The following is a 24196-nucleotide window of genomic DNA, read 5'->3' as shown; positions in this document are numbered from 1 at the left end:
AAACCGTGACTTGTGTTATTTTCTGTTTGGTGATGGGTGGGGTGTGGTAGTATGGAAATATTATCCAGCGTATCAAATACATCGTGTTAAACTTACTGCATTTAGTTTTAGAGTTATTTTGCCAGCTAAAAGCAGAACGGGTTTTCAGGCCTCTGGGGCCTCTGCCCCTCCCTTTTACACTCAGACTTCCCACTTTCTAAGTGTACCAGGCCCCCGCGCCACCCTTCAGTCTTTCCGGGCGGTCTAACTGTTTTTCACCAGTCCTGGCCCACTCGATTACGTAAATTCTTCCAAGAGGATCCCCAAACCCGCCCCGCCCTGCAGAACTTGGCCAGCTCCAGCCACGCTCCGAAGTTTACCAGCAGCAGGGAACCGGGAAGGGCAAGGAAAGGCGCGGAACTTCCCAGTCCCCGCCCCTCCCTCGTTCCTCCCGCCCCCGTCAGCTACTAGCCAAGCTCCGCCTCCCGCGGTAGCCCCGCCTTCCCCGTCGCCCTAAGGCGCGCCGCGGCCTCCTTCCAAAACCCGGAGAAGTGGATTCTGCGCTCCGCACGGCCTTTCCTAACCGTGGTGTGGCCGAGCGGGTCCAGGCTTGTCGGCAGGAAACTGGGCCCAGCGCCTGGAGGGGGAAGGCGGCCCCGAGCGGGAGCGGACGCGCAGCAGGCCTGCGCGAGTGAGCGTGCTGCGGGCCCCGGCCGCTCGGGCCTCTTTCCAGTCGTGCTCCCTTTCCTCTGGGACGCGGGGCGCTAGGCCGCGGCGGTAGGATCCCCCCCATCCCGTACACAGTCCCCCTCCCACCCTTGCAGTCGCGGGGTCCCGGGCCTCCGGCCGGAATCCGGCGCCCCGCCCTCCCCGTCTCCTAGCAGCGCCGTGACGTGCGTGCGCCTTTGGGTGCGGGGGTGAGGGGCAACGCCCGAGGGGAGGGTCTGGGAGCGCGCCCCGGGAGGGATCCGGCGACTGGGAGGCCGCGCCGCTCCCCGCGCCCTGCCTGAGCCGGTTCCGTTTCGCCATTTGAGGACCTTGAGTTCCAAGCTCTTCCCTGCCGACACAGAGCCGTCCCTCTCCCACCTCCTTGACATTCTCGGAGACTTGGGATAGTAATTCTAGACCTTCAGTTGCATTTTTGTTGGAATTTTTCTGGAAAAATTGAATCTGGTAACTTATCCTAAGAATTTTTTTTTTGAGAAAGGTGTTTTAGTATATCTAATAGGCTCAAAATTAGGTTAAAAGCCTTGTTTCACAGCCCACAGTCATTTTGCAAAAACATTTTTGGTGGAGATAGGCATGGCAGTGGTTGAGAGCTTGCACTCTGGAGCCAGAATGCCTGGGTTCTAACACTTGAGAATGGTGTGAGCTTGGACAAGCCACTTAATCTCTAGCTGGCCAAGTTTCCTCATGTGAAAAATTATAATAGAATACATAATACAGCATAATAAATATCTATATATGTCCGGGGGGGAGGGGCGGTGGTGCTAACCTACTTTCCAAGCTTGTGAAGATCAGGTTAACAGGTCTTGAAGCGCTAAGCACTGTGGAACATAGCAATACATACGGGTTACTTATTACATCAAAATAGCATTTTTTCTCTATGCCTTGTGGTTTTGATTTTCGAGATTCCAGCTGTGAAATGTTTCTCCTGTTTTGTGAAAACGTAATAAAAGGATTTACTCCAGAATTTCTGTAATATTTGGTATTTCAAAGTGCAAGTAGCCAGTAAACAGAAGCAGGCAGTATGCACAAGGCTGTGCTAAGCAGTGTGCAAAGTTTCACCACTCCCATGTGTAAGGAAAAGGGCTGTTTGTTTTCACCAGAGGAAATTGATGAATGGCAGAAAAGCTTGCTCTAAGTAGTGTCGTGATGCCTTCCTCTATTCCTTTCAGGCAAAGCCCAGGGACACTAGGCTGACTGCAAGATAACCATACTTTATATGTGAATTTTATTCTTCATTGAGGGTTAAATAAATCTCATTATATAATTTCCTCAACAGAATATCAGAGGATGTTTGTTCCAAGATCTCTAAAAATCAAGAGGAATGCTAATGGTGACAGCAAAAGTTGTGCAGCTAAGAAAATTAAATCAGATGCAGAAGACCTTCAGCAGGATGAAGGCAGAGATGATTCAACTGATGCTTTAGTTACAAAAGAAGCCACGACGTCAGACAGGCCCAGCACAGAACCATGCCCTTTCCCTAGCACAGCTGGCCAGTTGGCTGAGGTTTGTTTGGTTGGACCTGAGCAGGACGCAAAGGATAGCGATCTTTCTGAAGAGCCTGTAAAGTCATTTTCCAAAACACAGCGCTGGGCAGAACCTGGAGAACCTGTCTGTGTTGTTTGTGGTCGTTATGGAGAGTATATCTGCGATAAGACAGATGAAGATGTGTGTAGTTTGGAGTGTAAAGCCAAACATCTTCTGCAAGTAAAGGAAAAGGAAGAGAGATTAAAACTCAGCAGTCCTCAGAAAGCTGATTCTGAGCCCGAGGCTCCACTTAATGCTTTTTATGTCTATAAAGAGCACCCCTTTATTTTGAACCTTCAGGAAGACCAGATTGAAAATCTTAAACGGCAGCTAGGAATTGTAGTTCAAGGGCAAGATGTCACCAGACCTATTATTGACTTCGAGCACTGTGGTTTCCCTGAGGCCTTAAATCTCAACTTGAAGAAATCGGGCTATGAAGTTCCAACCCCCATCCAAATGCAGATGATTCCTGTAGGACTCCTGGGAAGAGACATTCTGGCCAGTGCGGATACTGGCTCAGGAAAAACAGCCGCTTTTCTTCTTCCTGTTATCACTCGAGCTTTATGTGAGGTAAGAGTTCACATGTGTTACTCTCAGAAGCAAGTCAGGTATATACCAAGTTTCAGCCTTAATTACATTAAAGCTGCAAACTGAACTATAATCTTAGTCGTTAGTGCTCTTAGTGGTTTTGCTTCTGATGGTAGTTTGTATGAAGAACATAATTTTCGGGAATTTTCCTTTTATTAGATTGGACCAAAGATCTTTTCCTTGAAGGTCTTAAAAATTGCCTTCCTTACAAAATATCTTCAACAGATTTTCTATTCAAGAAGTAGACTTTTGCTCTGGGGAAAGAAATGCTGCTGACTGGGTGACCTGCAGTTTTTGTGTCCATTTAGCCTCCTTGGATTTTGTGTTTTGAAAAAACTGATTTATACCAAAGTTAGAACGCTATCATAGAGTTCAAAAGCTACCCTTGAATGTGATTCGTGGTTCATCTTAAAATAATGCTGCCTTACTTTACTTGTGAGTTTCTAGTGTATAAAGCACCCCCCACACACACATAATTACTTTAACCACAATGTTTACCAAGTACTATTGAATTTGTGGGGTCTGGAGTAGGGCAGGAAGGGAAACCAGTGGAAAATGTAGGCAAAGAGAGGAGAGGTAAAGGAGGAAAATTTGGAAAACTAAGAATTGTAGAAGATAATGTGAGGAAAAAATAAAAGAAAGCACCTCATGTTTAAAATATAGGTAAAACTCACTGGATGTCCAAAACAGAGCTATAGTGCAGGACATTTGTAACAGTAAGTGAATCCATAGGAGAGCCAAGGGTGGGATGCCAAGCTTTAACCAGATCTTCATGGTTTTCTCTTCAGAGGAGCATGGCTGGAGATTGCAGAGTCCATTTGACTGGGAGCAAACTTTCAGTTTTCCCACCTTGGTTATTGTGGGTGCTCCTCCCTGGCCCCAGTTTTGATTTTTCATTGTATGTCTGTGTTTTATAAGAAATGGGTTCAATTTACACTTAATCTTAGCCAAAAGGCTGAGAAGCGATAGAAAATGGGTTCAATTTACAACGGTTTTTGGAGAGAACATCTGCGGTGAACAGAAGGCAGGAGGGTTCATATCCAGTTGGGCTGACGGGAACGTTCCTAGAATCACTTTGAAGATTTAGTCCACATCTGCAGGAATTAATTGCCAGTGCTTTTAGACTTGTTTTTCCCATCTTTGCAGAGCAAAACTCCATCTGCACTCATTCTTACGCCAACAAGAGAATTAGCCATTCAGATAGAGAGCCAAGCTAAAGAATTGATGAGTGGTCTGCCACGCATGAAAACTGTGCTTCTGGTAGGGGGCTTACCCTTACCTCCACAGCTTTATCGTTTGCGACAACATGTTAAGGTGAGCACCAATTTGGTAAAATGCCTTTGAAAAGCATTGTGAGCAATATGGGAGCTAGTTGTTGTTCTGTTTATTTATTTATTTATTTTTTTGCCCTTAAGGAATGTGATTTAGGTTAAACCTTTTTTTTAACTTTATTTATTTTGAGGGGGTGGCTGGCAAGAGAGAGAGAGGGAGAGAGAGAATCCCAAGCAGGCTCTGTGCTGCCAGTGAAGAGCCCAGTGCAGGGCTGGACCTCATGAACTGTGAGATCATGACTTGAGCTGAAACCAAGAGTTGGACACTTAACTGTCTGAGCCACCCAGGTGCCCTTAGGTTAGCCTTTAAATTCTTGCCAAGCAAGCCTTAATTTTTTTTAAGTTTTTTTTTTTAATAAATCTTTTACTGTTTTTAATGTTTATTTATTTATTTTTGAAAGAGAGAGAGGGAGCAGGGGAGGGGCGGGGGGGGGGTGGGGAGAGAATCCCAAGCAGGCTCCACACTATGAGTTTAGAGTCAGATGTGGGGCTTGAACCCGTGAACCAGGAGATCTTGACCTGAGCTAAAATCAAGACGTTTAACCGACTGAGCTGCCCAGGTGCCCCTTAAGTTTGTTTCTATCAGAAAGGGACACAATTTATTGAGTGTCTGTCATATGCCAAATCCTGTTGGATGTTTTCACCTGCATTATCCTATTCAGTTTTCACATTTGCTCTTGAAGGTGGGTTGGCATATCCCATCTTCTATCGTTGAGAAGTTGAATCTCAGAAAGATGGGATTTATCTAAGGATCCATAGCTACTATAAAGTGTGATTTCCTTTTTCGTTTTTTAAGTAGGCTCTGTGCCCAACATGGGGCTTTCACAACCCTGAGATCAAGAGTAGGATGCTTTACTGATTGAGCCAGCCAGGTGCCCCTAGAGTGTGATTCCTACAGAGAAGGAGGTTATCCCATGTAACCACAATACAGTTATAGAATCAGGAAATTAACATGGATACACTGGAATGCATCAGGAATTAATGTTGCTGCCATCTACTCTTCAGACCCCATTCATGTTTTACTAATTGCCCCATCACCTTTTTTTTTCCTAATAGCACAAGAATCCAGTTCAGAATCATATTTTGCATTTAGTTGTCATGTCTCTTTCATCTCCTTCAGTTTGGAAGAGTTGTTCAGTCTTTGCTTTTTTTAAAGGATTATAAACTGCTTAGTTTGAAGAAGGCCCCTCAATTGATTAGATTCAAGTTACGCATGTTTGAAAGGAATATCATAGAAGAGATGCTTTGTTTTTTTCATTACATCCTTGTAGATGATACATAATGTCAGTTTGTCCTTTTACTGGTGATATTACCTGTAAAGTAACTGTAAAGTTTTATTTTTCCCTTTGTATTTTGAGGAGTATTTTCATACTGTAAATTTCTTGTGCTTTACCACATTTCAAGCTTATTCTTTATATATATGTATACATATAATACATACATATATATACTTACATAATATATAAGTATATACATATAATATATACATATATATATATATATATACTTATATCAGCATAGACTCATGATTTCCTATTTCATTTAAAGGATTATAATCTGGGGGCACCTGGGTGGCTTAGTCGGTTGAGCATCCAACTCTTGATTTCGGCTCAGGTCATGATCTCACAGTTTTTGAGTTTGAGCCCCACATCGGGCTCACTGCTGTCAGCACAGAGCCCACCTCACTTCGGATCCTCTGTCTTCCTCTCTCTCTGCCCCTCCCCCACTGTGCATGTGTGCTTGCTCTCTCTCTCTCTTTCTCAAAAATAGATGAACATTAAAAAAAAAAAGCTTCTGTCTCTCCCTCTACCCCTCTCCTCTGCTCTTTCTCTCTCTCTAAAATAAAAAAAAAATGAATTAAAAAATAAAGGATTATAATCTGTTATTACCATTATTTGTTTTGATTCTCCAGTAGTCCCCAATTTGAGCAGTGGAATCACCATCAAGTTGGCTTCTGTGTCCTTTTATTATATCCCCATCATTCTTTGAGCACTTTATTTCTTTCTGTCTGAAGAAGATGTTCATGCTTCCATTGTTCTTTCCTTGCCTCAGCCCTGGAATCATGCTTTTCTCCAAGTTGCCATGATTCCTTTTGCTACAGGATAGTATTTAGAAACCAAGACCTGGGCTCTAGGTTGGGCTCATTGCTGTTGGCTTTTGCTATTGAGTTATCATTGCTTCTAGGACCTCTTAGTGAATAGAGGGAGAGAATTACTCCATAATTGGGTATTCTGCATCTGTATTTATCGGAGACCATTTATCATGTCGATACTTCCAACTCTAATTAGACACAACAAAATTTGTTTTGGGGTTTTCTGTCTCCGTGTTTGTAACCCTGGCAGTGAGAAACTTGCTACCCATTATCTTTTATATATTTGTTTACTTGACCAATCCTCCTCTATGTAACCCCTTGCCCGTCCTCATCTCTGTCCACTGCCACAGAGTGATGCCTTCTTACTAGGCTCCACCCTGTGCCCTCTTCACCCCCTGAGACCACCAACACCCTGTGCAGGGCCACCTTTCTATGAAGGCCCCTTCTCACCCTCCTATCTCTCCCACTCCCTATGCTGGGCCATGTCTTTCACAGATGCCCTCTGAGAAAATGTGTCTGTCAAGGGGCACCTGGGTGGCTCAGTTGGTTAAGCATCTGACTTTGGTTCAGGTCATGATCTCACTGTTCAGGGGTTTCAGCCCTGCATCAGGCTCTCTGCTGTCAGCACAGAGCCTGCTTCTGATCCTTGGTCTCCCTCTCTCTCTGCCCCTCCCCTGCTCGTTCTCTCTCCTTCTCTCTGTGTCTCCTAAAAATAAATAAACATTTCAAGAAAAAAATCTGTCCAACAAAGTGATCTTTCAAAAGCCAGGGCAAAATAGCCACCTTTTCAGATGAACAAAGCTGAGAGAGTTTATTACCAATAGAGTATCTAAAGGATCATTAAACTAAGATATTCCACATACAAAGAATCTGATTCTGGAAAGGAAGGTTTAGGATCAAAGAAAGAATGGCGAGCAAAGACAATACTAAGCATATGGATAAGTGTAAACAAATATTGACCAAATAAAAAGTAGTCGTGAACAATTTGTGGGTTTAAAAAAATAAAAGAAGGAAAATACTGGCCAAATGTAGCATATAAGTGCAGAAAGGTTGTGATTGGTGTAAATCAATTGCCCTTGATCAAGAAAAAGGTACATATGTCCATTAATTTTAGATTTTATTAAATTACAAATATTTGTTAAAATTCAAGGGAAGCGCTAGAAGAATGGGAAAAAAAAAGTTTCTAACTTCCAAACCGGCAGAATGCGGGAAAGTGGAAGAGGAATAGAAGGGATGAACTCAGTTCAAAATAATTGAAATGGATTTAAATGCTTACAGTATTTCTGAAGAAACCAAGCAGAGCTCTATAGCTCTATGGATACAGATCCTTACAACCCTGAAATTTATCATTCTCTGTGAGCTTGCCGTTGTGTTGCTGTGTCCTTGAAAAGTGGAATACAATTGAATTTATTAGATCATTTGTAACTCAACTTTTCGCCAGGCACCGTCTCATTCAATCTTTATAATAATTATCATTTCCATTTTATGAATGTGAGAACAGAGGCTCACGCCATTTATTAAGTGCTATAGCTAAGACTCCTACTGAAGTTTGACTAAACAGCGCCTACTTTTAACTACTCCTTCAACTATTATAAAACTGTTAAGAGCCTTGAGCAACTTTAGAAATCATTGTGCCCAACCTTTTAATTTAAAACGAAATAGCAGGCCCAAAGGGGTTTAGGGATTTGCACTTGTTTACGGAGCCAAATAGCGGTCAGCCTGCCTGCAGAGCCCTTCCTGGTCTGGTCTCTGCCTACTTTCAAGCTTCATCCAAGTCTTTCTTCCCCTTTTTTACCTTGCGGAAGCCTCTGTGGCCTTCCAGCCACAGAAGGTTCCTGGATGTTTTCCTTCCACCTGGTCCTCTCCTTGCTAGCTCTCACTACTTCTGTGTTAGGGTTTAGCTTATATGTTAGCGGGGACTGGACAGATGCCTCCGTTTATTGCATACCATACTGACCTCATGAGTATTTATCTGATCCTTCCTTTGTGTTACAAGTTTCATGAGAGCAGAGACTACATCTCACTTAATCATCATTGATTCTGAGTACCTAACCTCAGTGACTGGCACATATTAGCCACCCAGTAAGTATACATAGAAAGAATGAATAAAGGAAGGAAGGAATATTATCTAATTTATTATCTTTTTCTCATTTATTCAGGTTATCATTGCAACTCCTGGGCGACTTCTGGATATAATAAAACAGAGCTCTGTAGAACTCCGTGGTATAAAAATTGTAGTAGTAGATGAAGTAAGTAGTGTTACTTAGAACATTAGTTACATAATTTTATATAGTTTATGAAAAATACATTATAGTTATATAATCTCACTGTGTGTTCAGGCATTTTCTCCCCAAAGGAAAAAAAAATTAGGGATTTTTTTTAAATTGCAGTGGTCATTCTTTTTTTTTTTTAACTAAAACATTTTTTTTGAGAGAGAGAGAGAGAGCGTATGCACACTCAAGTGAGGGAGGGGCAGAGAGAGAGGGAGACACAGAATCCAAAGCAGGCTCTAGGCTCTCAGCTGTCAGCACAGAGCCCCACATGGGGCTCTAGCTCAACAAACCGCGAGATCGTGACCTGAGCCGAAGTCAGACGCTTAACCGACTGAGCCACCCAGGAGCCCCTAATTGCAGTGGTCATTCTTAATCTAGTTCCTGTGTAGCATTGCAACTACCCTAAGGTATAGTGCACTGAAATTAAACCACATTAATAAATAAAATTAGCTGTCTTTTCCTAATTGACAGAAAACACAAATCCAACAGCTACTGTATTCTCAGTGATAAGTTTTTTAAACACTTGACACTGGCTATCATTTGTCTACAAAAATAAATGGATCAGTGGCAAATAACTATTAACAGGGATTTTGGAAGTAGCTGAGAATGCTTAATTGGATGACCTTTTGTATTTTTTCTCTACGTGGTCATAGGCATTTGTGGTTGTGATTTTCAGTGGTACATAGAGCAGATAAGCATTTTTATATTTTTGGTTTGCTTACAAGATAAAATAAATATGTTAGTATCTGCTGATATTCCACCATGTGAACAAGCATGAGGACACAAAACCATGTGTCAGCCCAGGCTGGACATGTGCCGGTTCTGCCTGCGGGGCATTGCACTTCTGCCTTCACACACGTCCCAACAGCAGTAACAGAGCAGAGGCCCAGCAGGGGTCACAGATGTGGGGTCCAGGTGCTGACCAGTGATGGCAACCTGGCCTGCCTTCTGTGGGGCCCAGTAAGTAGCAGTAGGGTGCCAGGGGGTGTGGAAAGAACACCTGGATGAGACCGCAAGACTGGGATTTGAGCCTTTATTCTACCTACTATGGGATGCTGGGCAAGTCATTTAATCTTCCAGACATTGTGAAAATGTCTCATAGACTGAAAAGTCCTGTAAAAATGTAAAATAATGTTATTCAGTCCTTTATTATTTTTTTCTGTTTTTTTCCCTTATATATTTACCTTTTTTTCCCCAGTGAGAATATTTAAGTTCTACTCCCTTAGCAAATTTCAGTTATACAGTATAGCGTTAACCAACTATGGTAACAACATTGTGCATGTCAGACCTTACCTGTTTTATAACCAAAAGTTCTTACCCTTTTATCCTAAACCTCTTCCTGTTTCACCCACTCTCTAGCCCCTGGCAATCATTTTTCTACTACTTTCTATGAATTTGACTTTTATTTTCTTATGTTGAACTTTTTTATTTATTTATTTATTTATTTATTTATTTTTTAAAAATTTTTTTTCAACGTTTTTATTTATTTTTGGGACAGAGAGAGACAGAGCATGAACAGGGGAGGGGCAGAGAGAGAGGGAGACACAGAATCGGAAACAGGCTCCAGGCTCCGAGCCATCAGCCAGAGCCCAACGCGGGGCTCGAACTCACGGACCGCGAGATCGTGACCTGGCTGAAGTCGGACGCTTAACCGACTGCGCCACCCAGGCGCCCCTTATTTATTTTTTTTAATGTTTGTTTATTTTTGAGACAGAGACAAAGCATGAACGGGGGAGGGTCAGAGAGAGGGAGATAATCTGAAACAGGCTCCAGGCTCTGAGCTGTCAGCACAGAGCCCGATGGGGGGCTCGAACTCACGGACCGCAAGATCATGACCTGGGCCGAAGTCGGCTGCTTAACCGACTGAGCCACCCAGGCGCCCCATGCTGAACTTTTTTAAATTGCACATATAAGTACTATCATACAGTATTTGTCTTTTTCTGTCTAGCTTACTTTAATGCCCTCCAGGTCCATCCATGTTACTAAAAATGTAAGAAGTTTAAGTCTGAATAATAGTCCATTGTGTATACATACACCAGATTTTCTTTATCCATTCATCTGCCAATGGACACTTAGGTTGTTTCCATACCTTGGCTATTGTGAACTGTTACTCAGTCCTTTAAAAGGTGCTGCTAGGTCAGCATTTTCCTGGTGTGCCTTTTGGTTCAACTGATTTATTGCATTGGATTATCATCAGACTTACTGCCACCCTGCAAGTATGAATGGGTTTCCCATTGTTGATAAGCCCATGTTCTTAAGTTCTTGCCATCTTATGAGCCTGAGAAACAGATCATCACATTGATTTTAAAGTTAATTTCCATTCCTGTTTGCTTCTCTTCACGACATTTCCATCTTTGCCAATTAATAGGATTTCACAGGACACCTCAGTGCTGTGCTCAGAATACAAAAGGAGTATTCATTCAGCAAACCTATACTGAGTGCTTGTTATGTGCAGCCTCTGTCCCAGCTCCTCAGCATTTAAGGAAATGAGCTGGTAAACAACATAATTGGTCATGTACTGAAACTGAAGTCAGCATAGAAGTGCTATTCAGAGTCCTTGGCTCTGAAACCTTCCATCAGTCCCCCAGATAGACTTTAGGTCTTCTTTCCTCTCTGACCTGTATGTAGATTGAGCAGCTCTAGATGAGTTTGGATGGAATCACAAAGAAATTTTAAATACTATTCAGGCCTACAAAGTACTGAAACCTTATTGGAGAAAAAGACATATACACTTGAAATTAAGCAAGAGCATTATCATATATACTGAAATACAAAGTACTAAAGTGTGTAATGTAGGCCAGGGAATGGCAAACTCGTGCTGTAAAGGACCAGATAGTAAATATTTAAGGCTTCAGGGGCCACTTGGTCTCTGTTGAAACTGTTCAGTACAACCATAGACAGTAGGTAAATAAATGGGTATGACTGTGTTCGCATAAAACTGTTTACAGAAACACACAGAGGTCTGAGTTTGTCCCAAGAGCCTTAGTTTGCTGACGCCTGATATAAGCTGTTAGTAAAAAAACAGGACTATGTATGATATGCTAATTTTTCAGTGCAATTAAGGTCAAGAGAAAGAAATAAGAGATTGTGTGAATTGGCACTGTAAAAAATGGCCTCTCCGAGGTAATGGGATTTGACCTGGTCGTCCACAGATGGAAAAGGATTTAGAAAACTAGAGAATGTATCCAGTATTCCAGGTGAAGAAGCTAACATAGGCAGAGGCAGAAAGGCCAAGTACATGCACTGAGAGACCAACCAGCTTGAAGCATTCTTCCTGAGAAATAATAGGAAGTAAAGTTGGGTAGTTAGGGTGGGGTCAAATTATAGAGGGCCTTGAAAGGGAGGAGGAAGATCTTGGATTTGATGTGGGAAACAATGAGGCTTTCAAAATTATTGAGTTGGGGTGTCACAAGTGGAAAGTGGTGGTTGAGCAAGGTTATTCTGCTGCTCCGTGCAAGAGAAATTAAAGAAGAAAGAATCTGTGGGACAGAGTGGCTAGCAACCCAGACAGGAGGTGAGTAGGGTCAGGGACAGGGCGGAGGCAGTGGGAGTCATGAGGACATCTGAGAACCACTGTAAATCATTCATGAATCTTCTGATGACTGAATATGAGAGAGGATGGAGAATAAGGTGGTTGATGTGACTCTATAAATGCTGGTTGTGCCTCTAATTTTAAGTAAAGGGCAAGTGGGTAAGAGTTGGAGCTTGGCAATAATATTTGAGTTTGGTTTTAGAAATGTCGAATTTCTTGTGAATGATGGATGAAATGCTGTGTGGATATGAGAAATGTGCATTAGCATCCATGAGACACACTGGTTTCTCTAAGGGAGGAAGGTTGGAGAGGGACAAGGACTGGGGCCAAGTGTCTGCTTGTGGAGTTTGAAGATGAGTCTGTAAACATGGTGTAGTTTGAGAGACCAGGAAGGAAGTGAGAACAAGTAATATCCCTGAAAAGAGAGGTCTCTGTTCTTTTTAACAAATTTTTTTTTGAGTTTTAATTTTTTTTTAACGTTTACTTATTTTTGAGACAGAGAGAGACAGATCATGAATGGGGGAGGGGCAGAGAGAGAGGGAGACACAGAATTGGAAGCAGGCTCCAGGCTCTGAGCCGTCAGCCCAGAGCCCAACGCAGGGCTCGAACTCACGGACCGCGAGATCGTGACCTGGCTGAAGTCGGATGCTTAACCGACTGAACCACCCAGGTGCCCCAAGAGAGGTCTCTGTTCTAAGAGGATGATGAAGATAAAGGAAAAGGCATGGAAACTAAGATAATTCTTTTGGAATTAGAAAATCTGCTCTGTCTTCCTACCTATTCTTTGGTCTAGAATTCTCTCCCACCCCATCCACCTGCTCTTCCTTTATGTGTCCCTGGCTCTGAAACCTTCTGTCAGTCCCCTAGATAGACTTCAGGCCTTCTTTCCTCTCTGCTCTGTTGACCTATATGTAGACTTTATAATTTCTTTTATGTTCCTTGCTTTATCCCAGTAATCAAGCACAGTGTTTGCCCAGGTTTCCCTAATGGTAAGAATTACCCAGTGTACTCAGCGAATGTAATAAAAGACCAGACCTCTTATTTGGATATGCTGACTCAGTAGGTCTGAGTTGGAGTCCAGGAATATTTAAAAACTCATTCTGGGTGATTCTTTAGGGAGATTTGGGACACACTGACTAGTGAACTGCCTGACAGTGCTTTTTCGGTGCTTAGACTTGATGAATGCTTGTTTGTTTATCAGGTGCATTTTTGGGGCTTTTTACATGCTAGACACTGTCCTTGGTTTTGAGGATACGATGGAAAGTGAGATAAGCTCTGACAGATGTATGTGCACAGGTAGTGTGACAGAGACAACAGGGGTTTTCTCAATTTGGTATGGGAGGAGGGCTCTCTGAGTGACTTTGATGCTGAAATCTGAACAAAAAGGAGCCAGCCACACAAAAATCCATCTGGAGGAAAGACTGCTTCCATCAGTCTTCAGCTAGTGTTCAGGAGCTGATGTGGTAGTGATCATGGGGTAGTTGGGGATAGAAAGAAGGCTGGTGTGGCAGGGTCGTGGGACGTGAGATGGGGGAATGGTAGGCGATGAAGTCAGAGAAGTGGATGAGGATGAAAACTGGAAGACTGTGCTTAACAATTGGATTTTATTCTACATGTGATGGGAAATTACTGGAGGGTTTAAGCAGAGGAGTAACAGATCTGATTGATGTTCTAGAAGATTCTGGATGCTTGAGGTAGATGGCTTCTGGTGTGGGGGTGACAGGATGAGGAGGAGTCTCACAAATGTGAGCTGGAAAGAAGTAGCTGGATTTGGGGGTGTGTTAGTGTAAACAGATTAGATGCAGGGAAGCTTGGATGAGAAGAGAAACTGAGTGAATTTATTTCTGATGGCCTCTCTATTTTCTGAACCAGGAGAAGCAAGGCCATCTCCTGAGATGAGGGGGGCTTAGTGGGATTATTGAAGAAAAGCAGGGGATATTTGCAAGACATAGCATGGGTGTGCGCGTGCTCTGTGTCTCATAGTAAATTGAAACATTGAGACTTACCATGCTGTGAACGTGGTCCCAAGTGTTTTATATATTTTATACTCATAATATATCCTCATAATGCTCATAGCAGCCTTATGGGGTAGCTGCTATTATCATTCCCATTTGTAAAAGGAAAAACTGAAGCTTACAGCCATTCATTACCTTGGTTAATTTAAGGTCATAGGTAGAGTCAGGTTCAAATCCAGACCATCATGATTATTTTAGATTTTTAAATGTCACAGAGTGAATATTAAAATGTGTGTTCAGGGGCGCCTGGGTGGCGCAGTCGGTTAAGCATCCGACTTCAGCCAGGTCACGATCTCGCGGTCCGTGAGTTCGAGCCCCGTGTCAGGCTCTGGGCTGATGGCTCAGAGCCTGGAGCCTGTTTCTGATTCTGTGTCTCCCTCTCTCTCTGCCCCTCCCCCATTCATGCTCTGTCTCTCTCTGTTCGAAAAATATATAAACGTTGAAAAAAAAAATTAAAAAAAAAATGTGTGTTCATACTTTAATAGTATGTTAGTGGACGCTTAAAAATACAATGCCTTAGTCTAAATACTCTAAAGTAGTTAAATAGGGGTGCCTGGGTGGCGCAGTCGGTTAAGCGTCCGACTTCAGCCAGGTCACGATCTCGCGGTCCGTGAGTTCGAGCCCCGCATCAGGCTCTGGGCTGATGGCTCAGAGCCTGGAGCCTGTTTCCGATTCTGTGTCTCCCTCTCTCTCTGCTCCTCCTCCGTTCATGCTCTGTCTCTCTCTGTCCCAAAAATAAATAAACGTTGGAAAAAAAAATTTTTTTTTAAATAGTTAAATAACTTATTTTTCAAAATTATAGATAGCTAGATTGTATTTAAAAATCAAGATAGCCTTAATCTTTATTATTTTGAAGCAGCTTTAACTTAATTTTTTTCCTTCTGTTTGCTTAGTAATACATAAATTGTTTTTAAAGACCAGCAACACAGGAGTATATACCGAAGTGGAAGCCCCCAACAGTAAATGTTTTTACTTATTTAATATTTTATTATAAATATGCATCCATGGTTAAAAAAAAAAAACAACTTTGCAAGAAGCTATAAAATGAAGAATTAAATTGCACCCCCTTCTACAGCCTGCAAGCCTTCTCCCCAGAGTCAACAATTGAGTTTCTTGAGTGTATACACAACTGGTATCATGTTAGTATACATAGTGTTCTGTACTTTGCTTTTTTCCTGCTAGCAGTGATTCATTATCACTTAATAAAAGGCTTTCCAGTCATAATTAATGATAGCAGAGGGTTGTATTATGTGGATCTACCATAATTTATTTACTAAATTCCCTATTGGTGGATATTTAGGATATATACATTTTTTTTGCCACTGTTAATGCCATAAAAACCTTTGTATATCATTGAAAACCTGTAATTACCCAATATATAATTTTATATAAATATGTATTTTCCCAATTTATCCTTTACCTTTTGACATTGTGGTATATTCTTCTGTGTAAAAGTTTTTAATTTTTCATGTTCATAATCATTTCAGTTTTTCCCTTGGGTGGCCCAGGGTTTTAATGTCCAGTAGGACTAACTTTAAAATGATTTTATTTTAGGCTGATACCATGTTAAAGATGGGCTTTCAACAGCAAGTGCTTGACATTTTGGAAAACGTTCCTAATGATTGTCAGACCATTTTGGTTTCAGCTACAATTCCAGCTAGCATAGAACAACTAGGAAGCCAGCTTCTGCATAATCCTGTGAGAATTATCACTGGGGAAAAGAACCTGCCTTGTTCCAGTGTGCGCCAGATTATTTTGTGGGTAGAAGAACCAGCCAAAAAGAAAAAATTGTTTGAAATCTTAAATGTGAGTAGTTGCGCAACCCTGTTTTGTAGATTGTGTTTGCATTTTTCACAGTCCTTAAGATTGTGATTTTTAGATGCAGCCTTTGGGGAATTTAGTATAGATACTTAATAACTAAATTGCTTTACCTCAATTCTGTGGGATCAGATAAATATTTATTTGCATAAGCTTACTGTATGGATGCAGAATTGCCCCTTTTTTCCCCCTATTATAACGTTTATTTATTTTTTTGGGACAGAGAGAGACAGAGCATGAACGGGGGAGGGGCAGAGAGAGAGGGAGACACAGAATCGGAAACAGGCTCCAGGCTCTGAGCCATCAGCCCAGAGCCCGACGCGGGGCTCGAACTCACGGACCGCGAGATCGTGACCTGGCTGAAGTCGGACGCTTAACCGACTGCACCACCCAGGCGCCCCTTTTCCCCCTATTATAGAAAGATGTTTAAATATCAAGACTATTCTTAAGTAATATTTTTTGTTTGAAAAATTTTTAGTAGTTTTATGTATCAGGTTAAAGACAAGTTCTTTCTTGATCATTCTGTCCTTGGGAAATAGAATCTTTTAGCAGTAACTTGTTTAAGCAGAAATTTGTTAAGTGGGTGATATGTGTAGCACAGTTACTTAAAAATAAGGTATTAAGTTAAATATGTTTGTATTTACTTATGAACAGTATTTAAAATTTTAAATTGAACTCAAAATTTTAAAATTATTTTTGCAATATTAATGAAGTATTGGAGAAATATGAACAAGCAGTAGACTGTTGTGCTTCTGTTTGTGCATATTTAAAAAACATTCGTTTTAACACTCATTTTTCCTCTATAAGCCTGTTGATAACTAGCTTATACTAATGCTTTCAGAAAAACTTCCCATTGTAAATTATGTTGTATGAATAATTTTAAACATATGTTTTTTGTTTTTCAGGATAGGAAACTCTTCAAGCCTCCAGTGTTAGTATTTGTGGACTGCAAGCTGGGAGCAGATCTGCTGAGCGAGGCAGTGCAGAAAATCACTGGTCTAAAAAGTGTGTCTATACATTCGGAGAAGTCACAAACAGAAAGGAAAAACATTTTGAAGGTTTGGCACTCAGCATTCTGTTTTCAAGGGACCCCCTATTACCAGCTGGTTTTTAAAGCGACCTTTTTTTAATGACTGCAAGAACTTCAGGCAAGCAGTGACTGTCAGCTAATTGTTCCTCTTGCTCAGGCTTCTGTGTTTTGGGAGCAATAAGCCTGTTCCCTACAGGGTTATCTGCTAAATAGATTACTAATTCAGAATCTACCATTTCTGAAATCAGGTCAGTTTAGACGGGGGCAGAGCAGTAGTTCACCCTTGGAAAGGGTTTGCTTGAGTACATGAAGAGAAAACATTTGATGGGGTTGGGCGGGGGGTGGTTGGGAAGAATTTAAACCACACAGATTTCTCAGGTATTCTAAGACCTTTACTTACTGAAAAGATACTGCAACAACAATGTTGAAGAAAGTATTAAAAGAAGAAAAGGTATCTGAATTAGATAAAACCACATGAGATAAATTCTGAATAATGAAGTTTGTTGCTTTTCGGGGAAGGGATTACTTGAAGGAGACTATGAAGTTGTGGTGAGCACCGGAGTCCTGGGACGAGGCCTGGACTTGATCAGTGTCAGGCTGGTTGTCAATTTCGATATGCCTTCAAGTATGGATGAGTACGTGCATCAGGTAAAGAGATTTTATGTTTCCTCCCTGAGTTCTCTTGGGCAAGGCATTGTCAATAGAGTGGTAACTAAAAAATAAAAAGTTTTGGGGTGCCTGAGTGGCTTGGTTGAGCATCTGACTCTTGATTTTGGCTCAGGTCATGATCCCAGGGTTGTGGGATCAAGCCCTGGGTCAGGACTTAAGATTCTCTCTCTCTCTTTCTCTCTCTCTCTCCCCCCCCTTCTGCCCCATTCCCCTGCTTGCTTGCTCTCTCCCTCTAAAATAAAATAAATGAAAAAAAGTGAGACAGTATTCTAAAAAAGAAAAAATAAGTTTTATCATAGACCTAAAAAGATTTTATAAACTTTATATAGTTCTTCCTTTTAAAACATACATGTATATAAGCTAAATTTTGTTTTTAAAAACTCTATGTGTGCCTAAAATGGATTAAAAGAATAATTGGAGGGGCGCCTGGGTGGCGCAGTCGGTTAAGCGTCCGACTTCAGCTCAGGTCACGATCTCGTGGTCCGTGAGTTCGAGCCCCGCGTCGGGCTCTGGGCTGATGGCTCAGAGCCTGGAGCCTGTTTCCGATTCTGTGTCTCCCTCTCTCTCTGCCCTTCCCCCCGTTCATGCTCTGTCTCTCTCTGTCCCAAAAATAAATAAACGTTAAAAAAAAAAATTAAAAAAAAAAATAATTGGAGGGGTGCCTGGGTGGCTCAGTCAGTTAAGCTTCCGACTTCGGCTCAGGTCATGATCTCATGATTCTTGAGTTTGAGCCCTGCCTTGGGCCCTGTGCTGGCAGGTCTGAGCCTGGAGTCTGCTTCAGCTTCTGTGTCTCCCTCTCTCTCTGGCCCTATGCCGCTCACACTCTGTCTCTCTCTCAAAAATAAACATTAAAAAATTTTTTTTCTAAACAATTGGAAATAACCTAAAATATCAGTTTAATAAAATTTTAAGTAGTGGTTTTTGTTTTTGTTTTTAATTTCCTTTCTATTTCTTACTTAGCGAGCATATTAAATAGCGTTTATAATCAGGGGGAAGAAAAGGCTTTGTTTTAAATTGGTCTATCTGGCCGAAATAAAATTGATCCGTTAAAGTATTTGTTTTTTTAGGAATCTTGTCTTCATCTCTTCTTCATATCCTTATTTGTTCTAGTCTTTCGCCTATTAAAGTTTTGTTTATTTTACTGCCAAAGATAACAGCAGGCTCTTCTTTCTAGCAGAAATAGAGCTTTCTCTTAGCGTCGTGTTATCTCACTGACTGCTACCTGTCTTCCTTCTCCGGCATCACTTACAGACTTTTCAAGTAAAGCCTTTCTGTAATGTTCTTAGAATTCCCTCTGAATGCCACATTTACTTGGATCACCCACTGAAGCGCTTTTAGTGCCTTTAATGCATTGTTACTTTTATTTTTACTTAGACTTAGTAATATAGCAGTGCCTCTCTCTCTCTTTCTCTCCCTTTGGTCCCACCTCATTTACCTGTGCATCAGGGAATTGAGTATTACACAGGAGTTGATTGTTCAAATAAATGAAATTTATTTTCTTTTGAATTTTTAGTAATTTTCTAAAAATACTAAAATACTTAAGAAGCTTCTCTGCTTCTTAAATAGAGCATGCTGATTACAATTATGTAACTTTTTCTTGCTATCCCAAAGTCAACCCTATTGCTCTCAGTTATTCATGAGTTATCGTTCACATTCACAGTGTACCCTGAGCAATGGCCTCAGGGGGTGTTGAGTATGTAGAGTTTCTAACCTCTACTCAGAATGGCCCCATATCCTTCTGCTTTTCTATTTCTTATATCTGGGTATGTTTTGTTTGTTTGCTTCAGTAATTGAACGGTACATATACACAATAAGAAATAATACAAATAACAAAAGATATAAAGTGAAAAATAAGTCTCTGTAAGGTAACCCTCCTATTTTTGAGTGGTTACAACAGTTAATGGTGCAGAAATTATAAAATGCATGTTTATGCACAAGTACACATGTATATGCGTACCATGTTACGCTTATTACGTAAATGGGACCACATTACTCCAACTGTTCTATGCCTTGCTTTCTTTATTAAATATATCTTAGGCATCTTTCCTTATTAGCACACATAATAGGTACCATTTAAAAAATATTGATATGTATGGAGTGCTTACTATATGACCAGGCACTGTTCTAAACTCTTCAAATGTTTTTACTTGCTTTCAATTGGGCTTGATCTATTTTCATTGCTACATGGTAGTGTATTGTATGGATTACCATAATTCAATAAATCCTTTACAATTTGATGGATAATCAAATATTTCCAATATTCTGTTGTTAAATAATGCTGCAGTGAACATCCATCTATACAGTTGTTTCTCTCATGCAGTATATTTATAAAATAGACTTGGAGGAGACTTGCTAGGTCAAAGGAATGTGTATTTTATTTTATTTTACTCTATTTTTATTAGTGTTGTTTAAGGATATGTGTATTTTAAATTATAGTAGGTATTCCCAAGTGTTTGCTTTTAACTTAGGGGGCAGGGACTTCTGGGCAAATAATTTGGAATTTGTTGAGTCAGCTTTTAGAGTCTAGAGAGTATTGCAGTTATGTTCTTGAACAGCTTATGTTACAGTATAAAATATCTCAGAATAAATATGTCTCAATTGATAGAACTCCCATGCTATACAACTCACCACTTGAAAGTCAATTTACTGGTTTTTAGCATATTCATATTGTTGTGCAGCCATTACTACAGTCAATTTTAGAATATTTTTATCCTAAAAAGAAACCCCATACCTGTCCCTTCAGCAGTCATTCCCCATTCCTTATCTCTCTCTCTCTCTCTCTCTCTCACACACACACACACACACACACACACAAAGACACACACAAAGACACACACACACACACACCTTAAGCAACCACTACTCTATGCCTGTCTTTATAGATGTATCTCTTCTAGACATTTCCTATAAATGGAATCATAGGTATGTACTCTTCTCTGCCTTTTTTCACTTATCACAGTGTTTTCAAGTTTCACTCAAGTTGTAGCATGAATCTGTACATTTTTTATTGCTACACTATATTCCAAAGATATACTGCCTTTCTTTGTTCATTAGTTGCTAGACATTTAGCATGTTTCTACTTTCTGTTTGCTATGAACAATGCTGTGTGTATCCATGTACAAGTTTTTTTTTTTAATTTTTTAATGTTTATTTATATTTGAGAGAGAGACAGTGCACGAGCACGGGAGGGGCAGAGAGGGAGAGATGGAGACAGAATCTGAAGCAGGCTCCAGGCTCTGAGCTGTCAGCACAGAGCCTGATGTGGGGCTTGAACTCACAAGCCATGAGATCATGACCTGAGCTGAAGTCGGACACTTAACCGACTAAACCACCCAGGCGCCCCATGTACAAGTTTTTATGTGGATGTAGGCTTTCATTTCTTTTATTTTAATACCAGTCTAGTTAACATACAGTGTTATATTAGTTTCAGGTATACAATATAGTAATTCAACAATTCTGTACTTTAGTCAGTGCTCATCATGATAAGTGTACTCTTAATTCCCTTCATTTATTTTACCCTTTCCCTTCCCCGCTCTGGTAACCATCAGTTTGTTCTCTATGGTTAAAAGTTTGTTTTTTGGTTTATCTCATTTCTTCTTTGTTCATTTGTTTTGTTTCTTAAATTACACATATGAGTGAACTCACATGGTATTTGTCTTTCTCTGACTTATTTCATTTAGCATTATACTCTCTAGGTCCATGTTGTTGCAAATGACAAGATTTCAGTCTTTTTTATGACTGAATAATATTCCATCACACACACACACACACACACCACATCTTCTTTACCCATTCATGTATGGATGAACATCTGGACTACTTCCATAATTTGGCTATTGTAAATAATGCTGCAGGGGCGCCTGGGGGGCTCAGTCAGTTAAGCGTCTGACTTCAGCTCAGGTCATGATCTCAAGGTTTGTGGGTTTGAGCCCCGCATTGGGCTCTGTGCTGACAGCAGAGAACCTGAAACCTGCATCAGATTCTGTGTCTCCCTCTCTCTCTCTGCCCCTCCCCCACTCATGCTCTGTCTCTTTCAAAAATAAATAGATGTTAAAAAAAATTTAAATAGTGCTGCAATAAGCATTGGAGTCCATATTATCTTTTTGAATTAGTATTTTCCTGCTCTTTGGGTAAATACCCAGTAGTGGAATTACTAGATCATATGGTAATTCTATTTTCAATGTTTTGAGGAAACTCCATGCTGCTTCCCACAGAGGCTACACCAATTTGCATTCCAACCAACAGTGTACTAGTATTACTCTTTCTGTACATCCTTGCCAACATATGTTCATTTTCATTTCTGTTGGGGACACACCTAGGAATGGAATTGCTGGGTCATATAGTAAATTTGTGTGTAACATGTTGAGGAACTGCTAGACTCTTTTCCAATGTGGCCTCATGATTTTACATTCTCACCAGCAATATATGAGGGTTCCAGTTTCTCCACATCTTTATCAACACCTATGTTATTTATGTTTTTAAGTATAACCATGCTAATGGGTATAAAGTGATATCTCCTTGTGCTTTTGATTTGCATTTCCCTAATGACTAATGAATATCATTTCATGTACTTACTGGCCCTTTGTGTATCTTCTTTGGAGAAATATCTTTAAATTCTTTGCCTATTTTTTAATTGGGTTGTCCTTTTATTATTGAGTTGTAAAAGGTATTTATATATTCTAGAAGATCCTTATCAGATACATGATTCGCAAATCTTCTCTTCCAGTACGTGAGTGCAGCTATATTTTATATTAGTTTTTAGTTTTATTGGAAAAATTCAGTAACATAAATAAAGCAACATTTCTTCTCTTGTGCCCAGTCTCATTCCATAGATGGCCATGTTTTGTTTTGTTTTTACAACGTTAAAAATGTCCTATATATTGGCAGCAACGATCTAATCATTTAAATACTCTGAATATAGACTTTGTTCTACATTTCAGTTAAGGAGCAGAAATTGACCATGACTGTGTATTTACCCCCTTCTTCTGAAGAGTTTCTCAGTATATTTGGAGACAAGTAAATTTTGTTCCTTATCATGTATTTCCATCACAATTTGTGTTCATTTAATTTTATCAAAATGAGAACTTTATGCAAAAATGAGTTCACTTAAATCTTACATTTCAAGGCACTGAAGTACTCTAAAGAGTCTTCTTGCTCTAAAAGCAGTAGCTTTCAGAAAGTTTTTACCTTACCCCTATCCACAGTAAGAAACATCTTCATGTCATTGGCCACCCCCTCACAAGATACCGGAACTGAAACACAGGGTTCACAAACAATCCTTACTGGTATTATATGTGATCACTTTCGTATTTTCTGTTTGAGCTATTTCATTAAAAAGATGCTGGTGGCAGTCTACCTAAATTGATTTCACAAAATACATTGAGATGTACAATACAAAAAGTGCTATGGGAATGATGAACGTTAATCTTAGTAAAGCCTCTTTAAATACTAATCTTAATTTTCTTGCAAGAGACATTAAGGTTTTATATGAACATTTTGAAAATGTCCTTTGCATTTCATTTCAGGTTGGAAGAGTGGGGAGATTAGGCCAAAATGGAACAGCGATTACTTTCATCAATAACAATTCAAAAAGACTCTTCTGGGATATTGCAAAAAGAGTAAAACCCACAGGATCCATTCTTCCCCCACAGTTACTAAACTCCCCTTACCTTCACGACCAGAAAAGAAAGGAACAACAGAAAGATAAACAGACACAGAATGATCTGGTTACAGGTGCTAATCTTATGGACATTATTAGAAAACATGATAAAAGTAATTCTCAAAAATGACTTGTTATACCACTGAACAATTTTTTATTGTGTATGTTGTCCATGAAATTTCTGTATCTTATTACTGTATGGTTCGAATCAATGGGACATGTACATGAAGCAAAAAAAATTTAACATAATTTAAATTTTTTTAAATTGAATATCAGATTTATACCACAGTATTATATTTATTTCCCTTTAGCTCTCATAAATTAAGAAAAAATCGGAAAATGAATTGCTAAATAAAATAAAATTTTTTCTGTCTAGACAAAGCCTTTTTTTTCCCCCCAGTACTCTTGCAGCTGCTGTCAGAGCTGGACACCTGCACAGCGAGCAGTCAGACTCAGAATGGTGATAGTTTTGTTTAGTGTCCCCAGTGCGTTGCAGGCACATTGGCACTTGGGTCATTGTTGAATAAATGAATGTTAGGAAGAAAGTAAATGATGAAACTGGAAGAAATGATTGGTGCTTCTTTAAAAGATCAGTGTGAAATATGTTTTATTCTCAGTTGTTTTCCTTTCAGCTTGGTAAACATTTTTTTTTTAATATAACTTACTGTCAAATTGGCTTACATACAACACCCAGTGCTCATCCCAACAAGTGCCCTCCTCAATGCCCATCACCCGCTTTCCCCTTTCCCCTGCACCCCATCCACCCTCAGTTTGTTCTCTGTATTTAAGAGTCTCTTATGGTTTGCCTCCCTCCCTCTCTGTTTGTAACTATTTTTCCCCTTCCCTTCCCCCCATGGTCTTCAAGATCCACATATGAGTGAAAACATGATACCTGTCTTTCTCTGACTGACTTATTTCACTTAGCATAATACCCTCCAGTTCCATCCACGTTGCTGC

At 40.3% G+C, this 24196-nt stretch overlaps 1 protein-coding gene across 3 annotated transcripts; it reads left to right on the top strand.

Moving 5' to 3' along the window:
- The first annotated feature begins 506 nt into the window (after positions 1–506).
- DDX59 (DEAD-box helicase 59) lies at positions 507–23899 on the top strand. 3 transcript variants are annotated; one of them, XM_040462341.1, is made up of 8 exons: positions 507–756; positions 1985–2802; positions 3967–4134; positions 8403–8492; positions 15693–15869; positions 16787–16939; positions 17431–17559; positions 23106–23899. In XM_040462341.1, exons 2-8 carry the CDS (start codon positions 1996–1998, stop codon positions 23367–23369), a joined length of 1788 nt encoding a protein of 595 aa, XP_040318275.1. In that variant the 5' UTR covers positions 507–756; positions 1985–1995; the 3' UTR covers positions 23370–23899. The 3 variants fall into 3 exon arrangements, with proteins under 3 accessions (XP_040318275.1, XP_040318273.1, XP_040318274.1); XM_040462339.1 differs by having other exon boundaries at positions 15618–15869; XM_040462340.1 differs by lacking the exon at positions 507–756 and adding an exon at positions 941–1152 and having other exon boundaries at positions 15618–15869.
- Positions 23900–24196: the final 297 nt, after the last annotated feature.

Source organism: Herpailurus yagouaroundi, unplaced genomic scaffold (genome assembly GCF_014898765.1).
Source record: "Herpailurus yagouaroundi ecotype Mexico unplaced genomic scaffold, PumYag 308, whole genome shotgun sequence".
Classification (NCBI taxonomy): Eukaryota; Metazoa; Chordata; class Mammalia; order Carnivora; family Felidae; genus Herpailurus; species Herpailurus yagouaroundi.
Note: the sequence above shows the minus strand (reverse complement) of the source record. Positions and strands in the feature narration are given on the sequence as shown.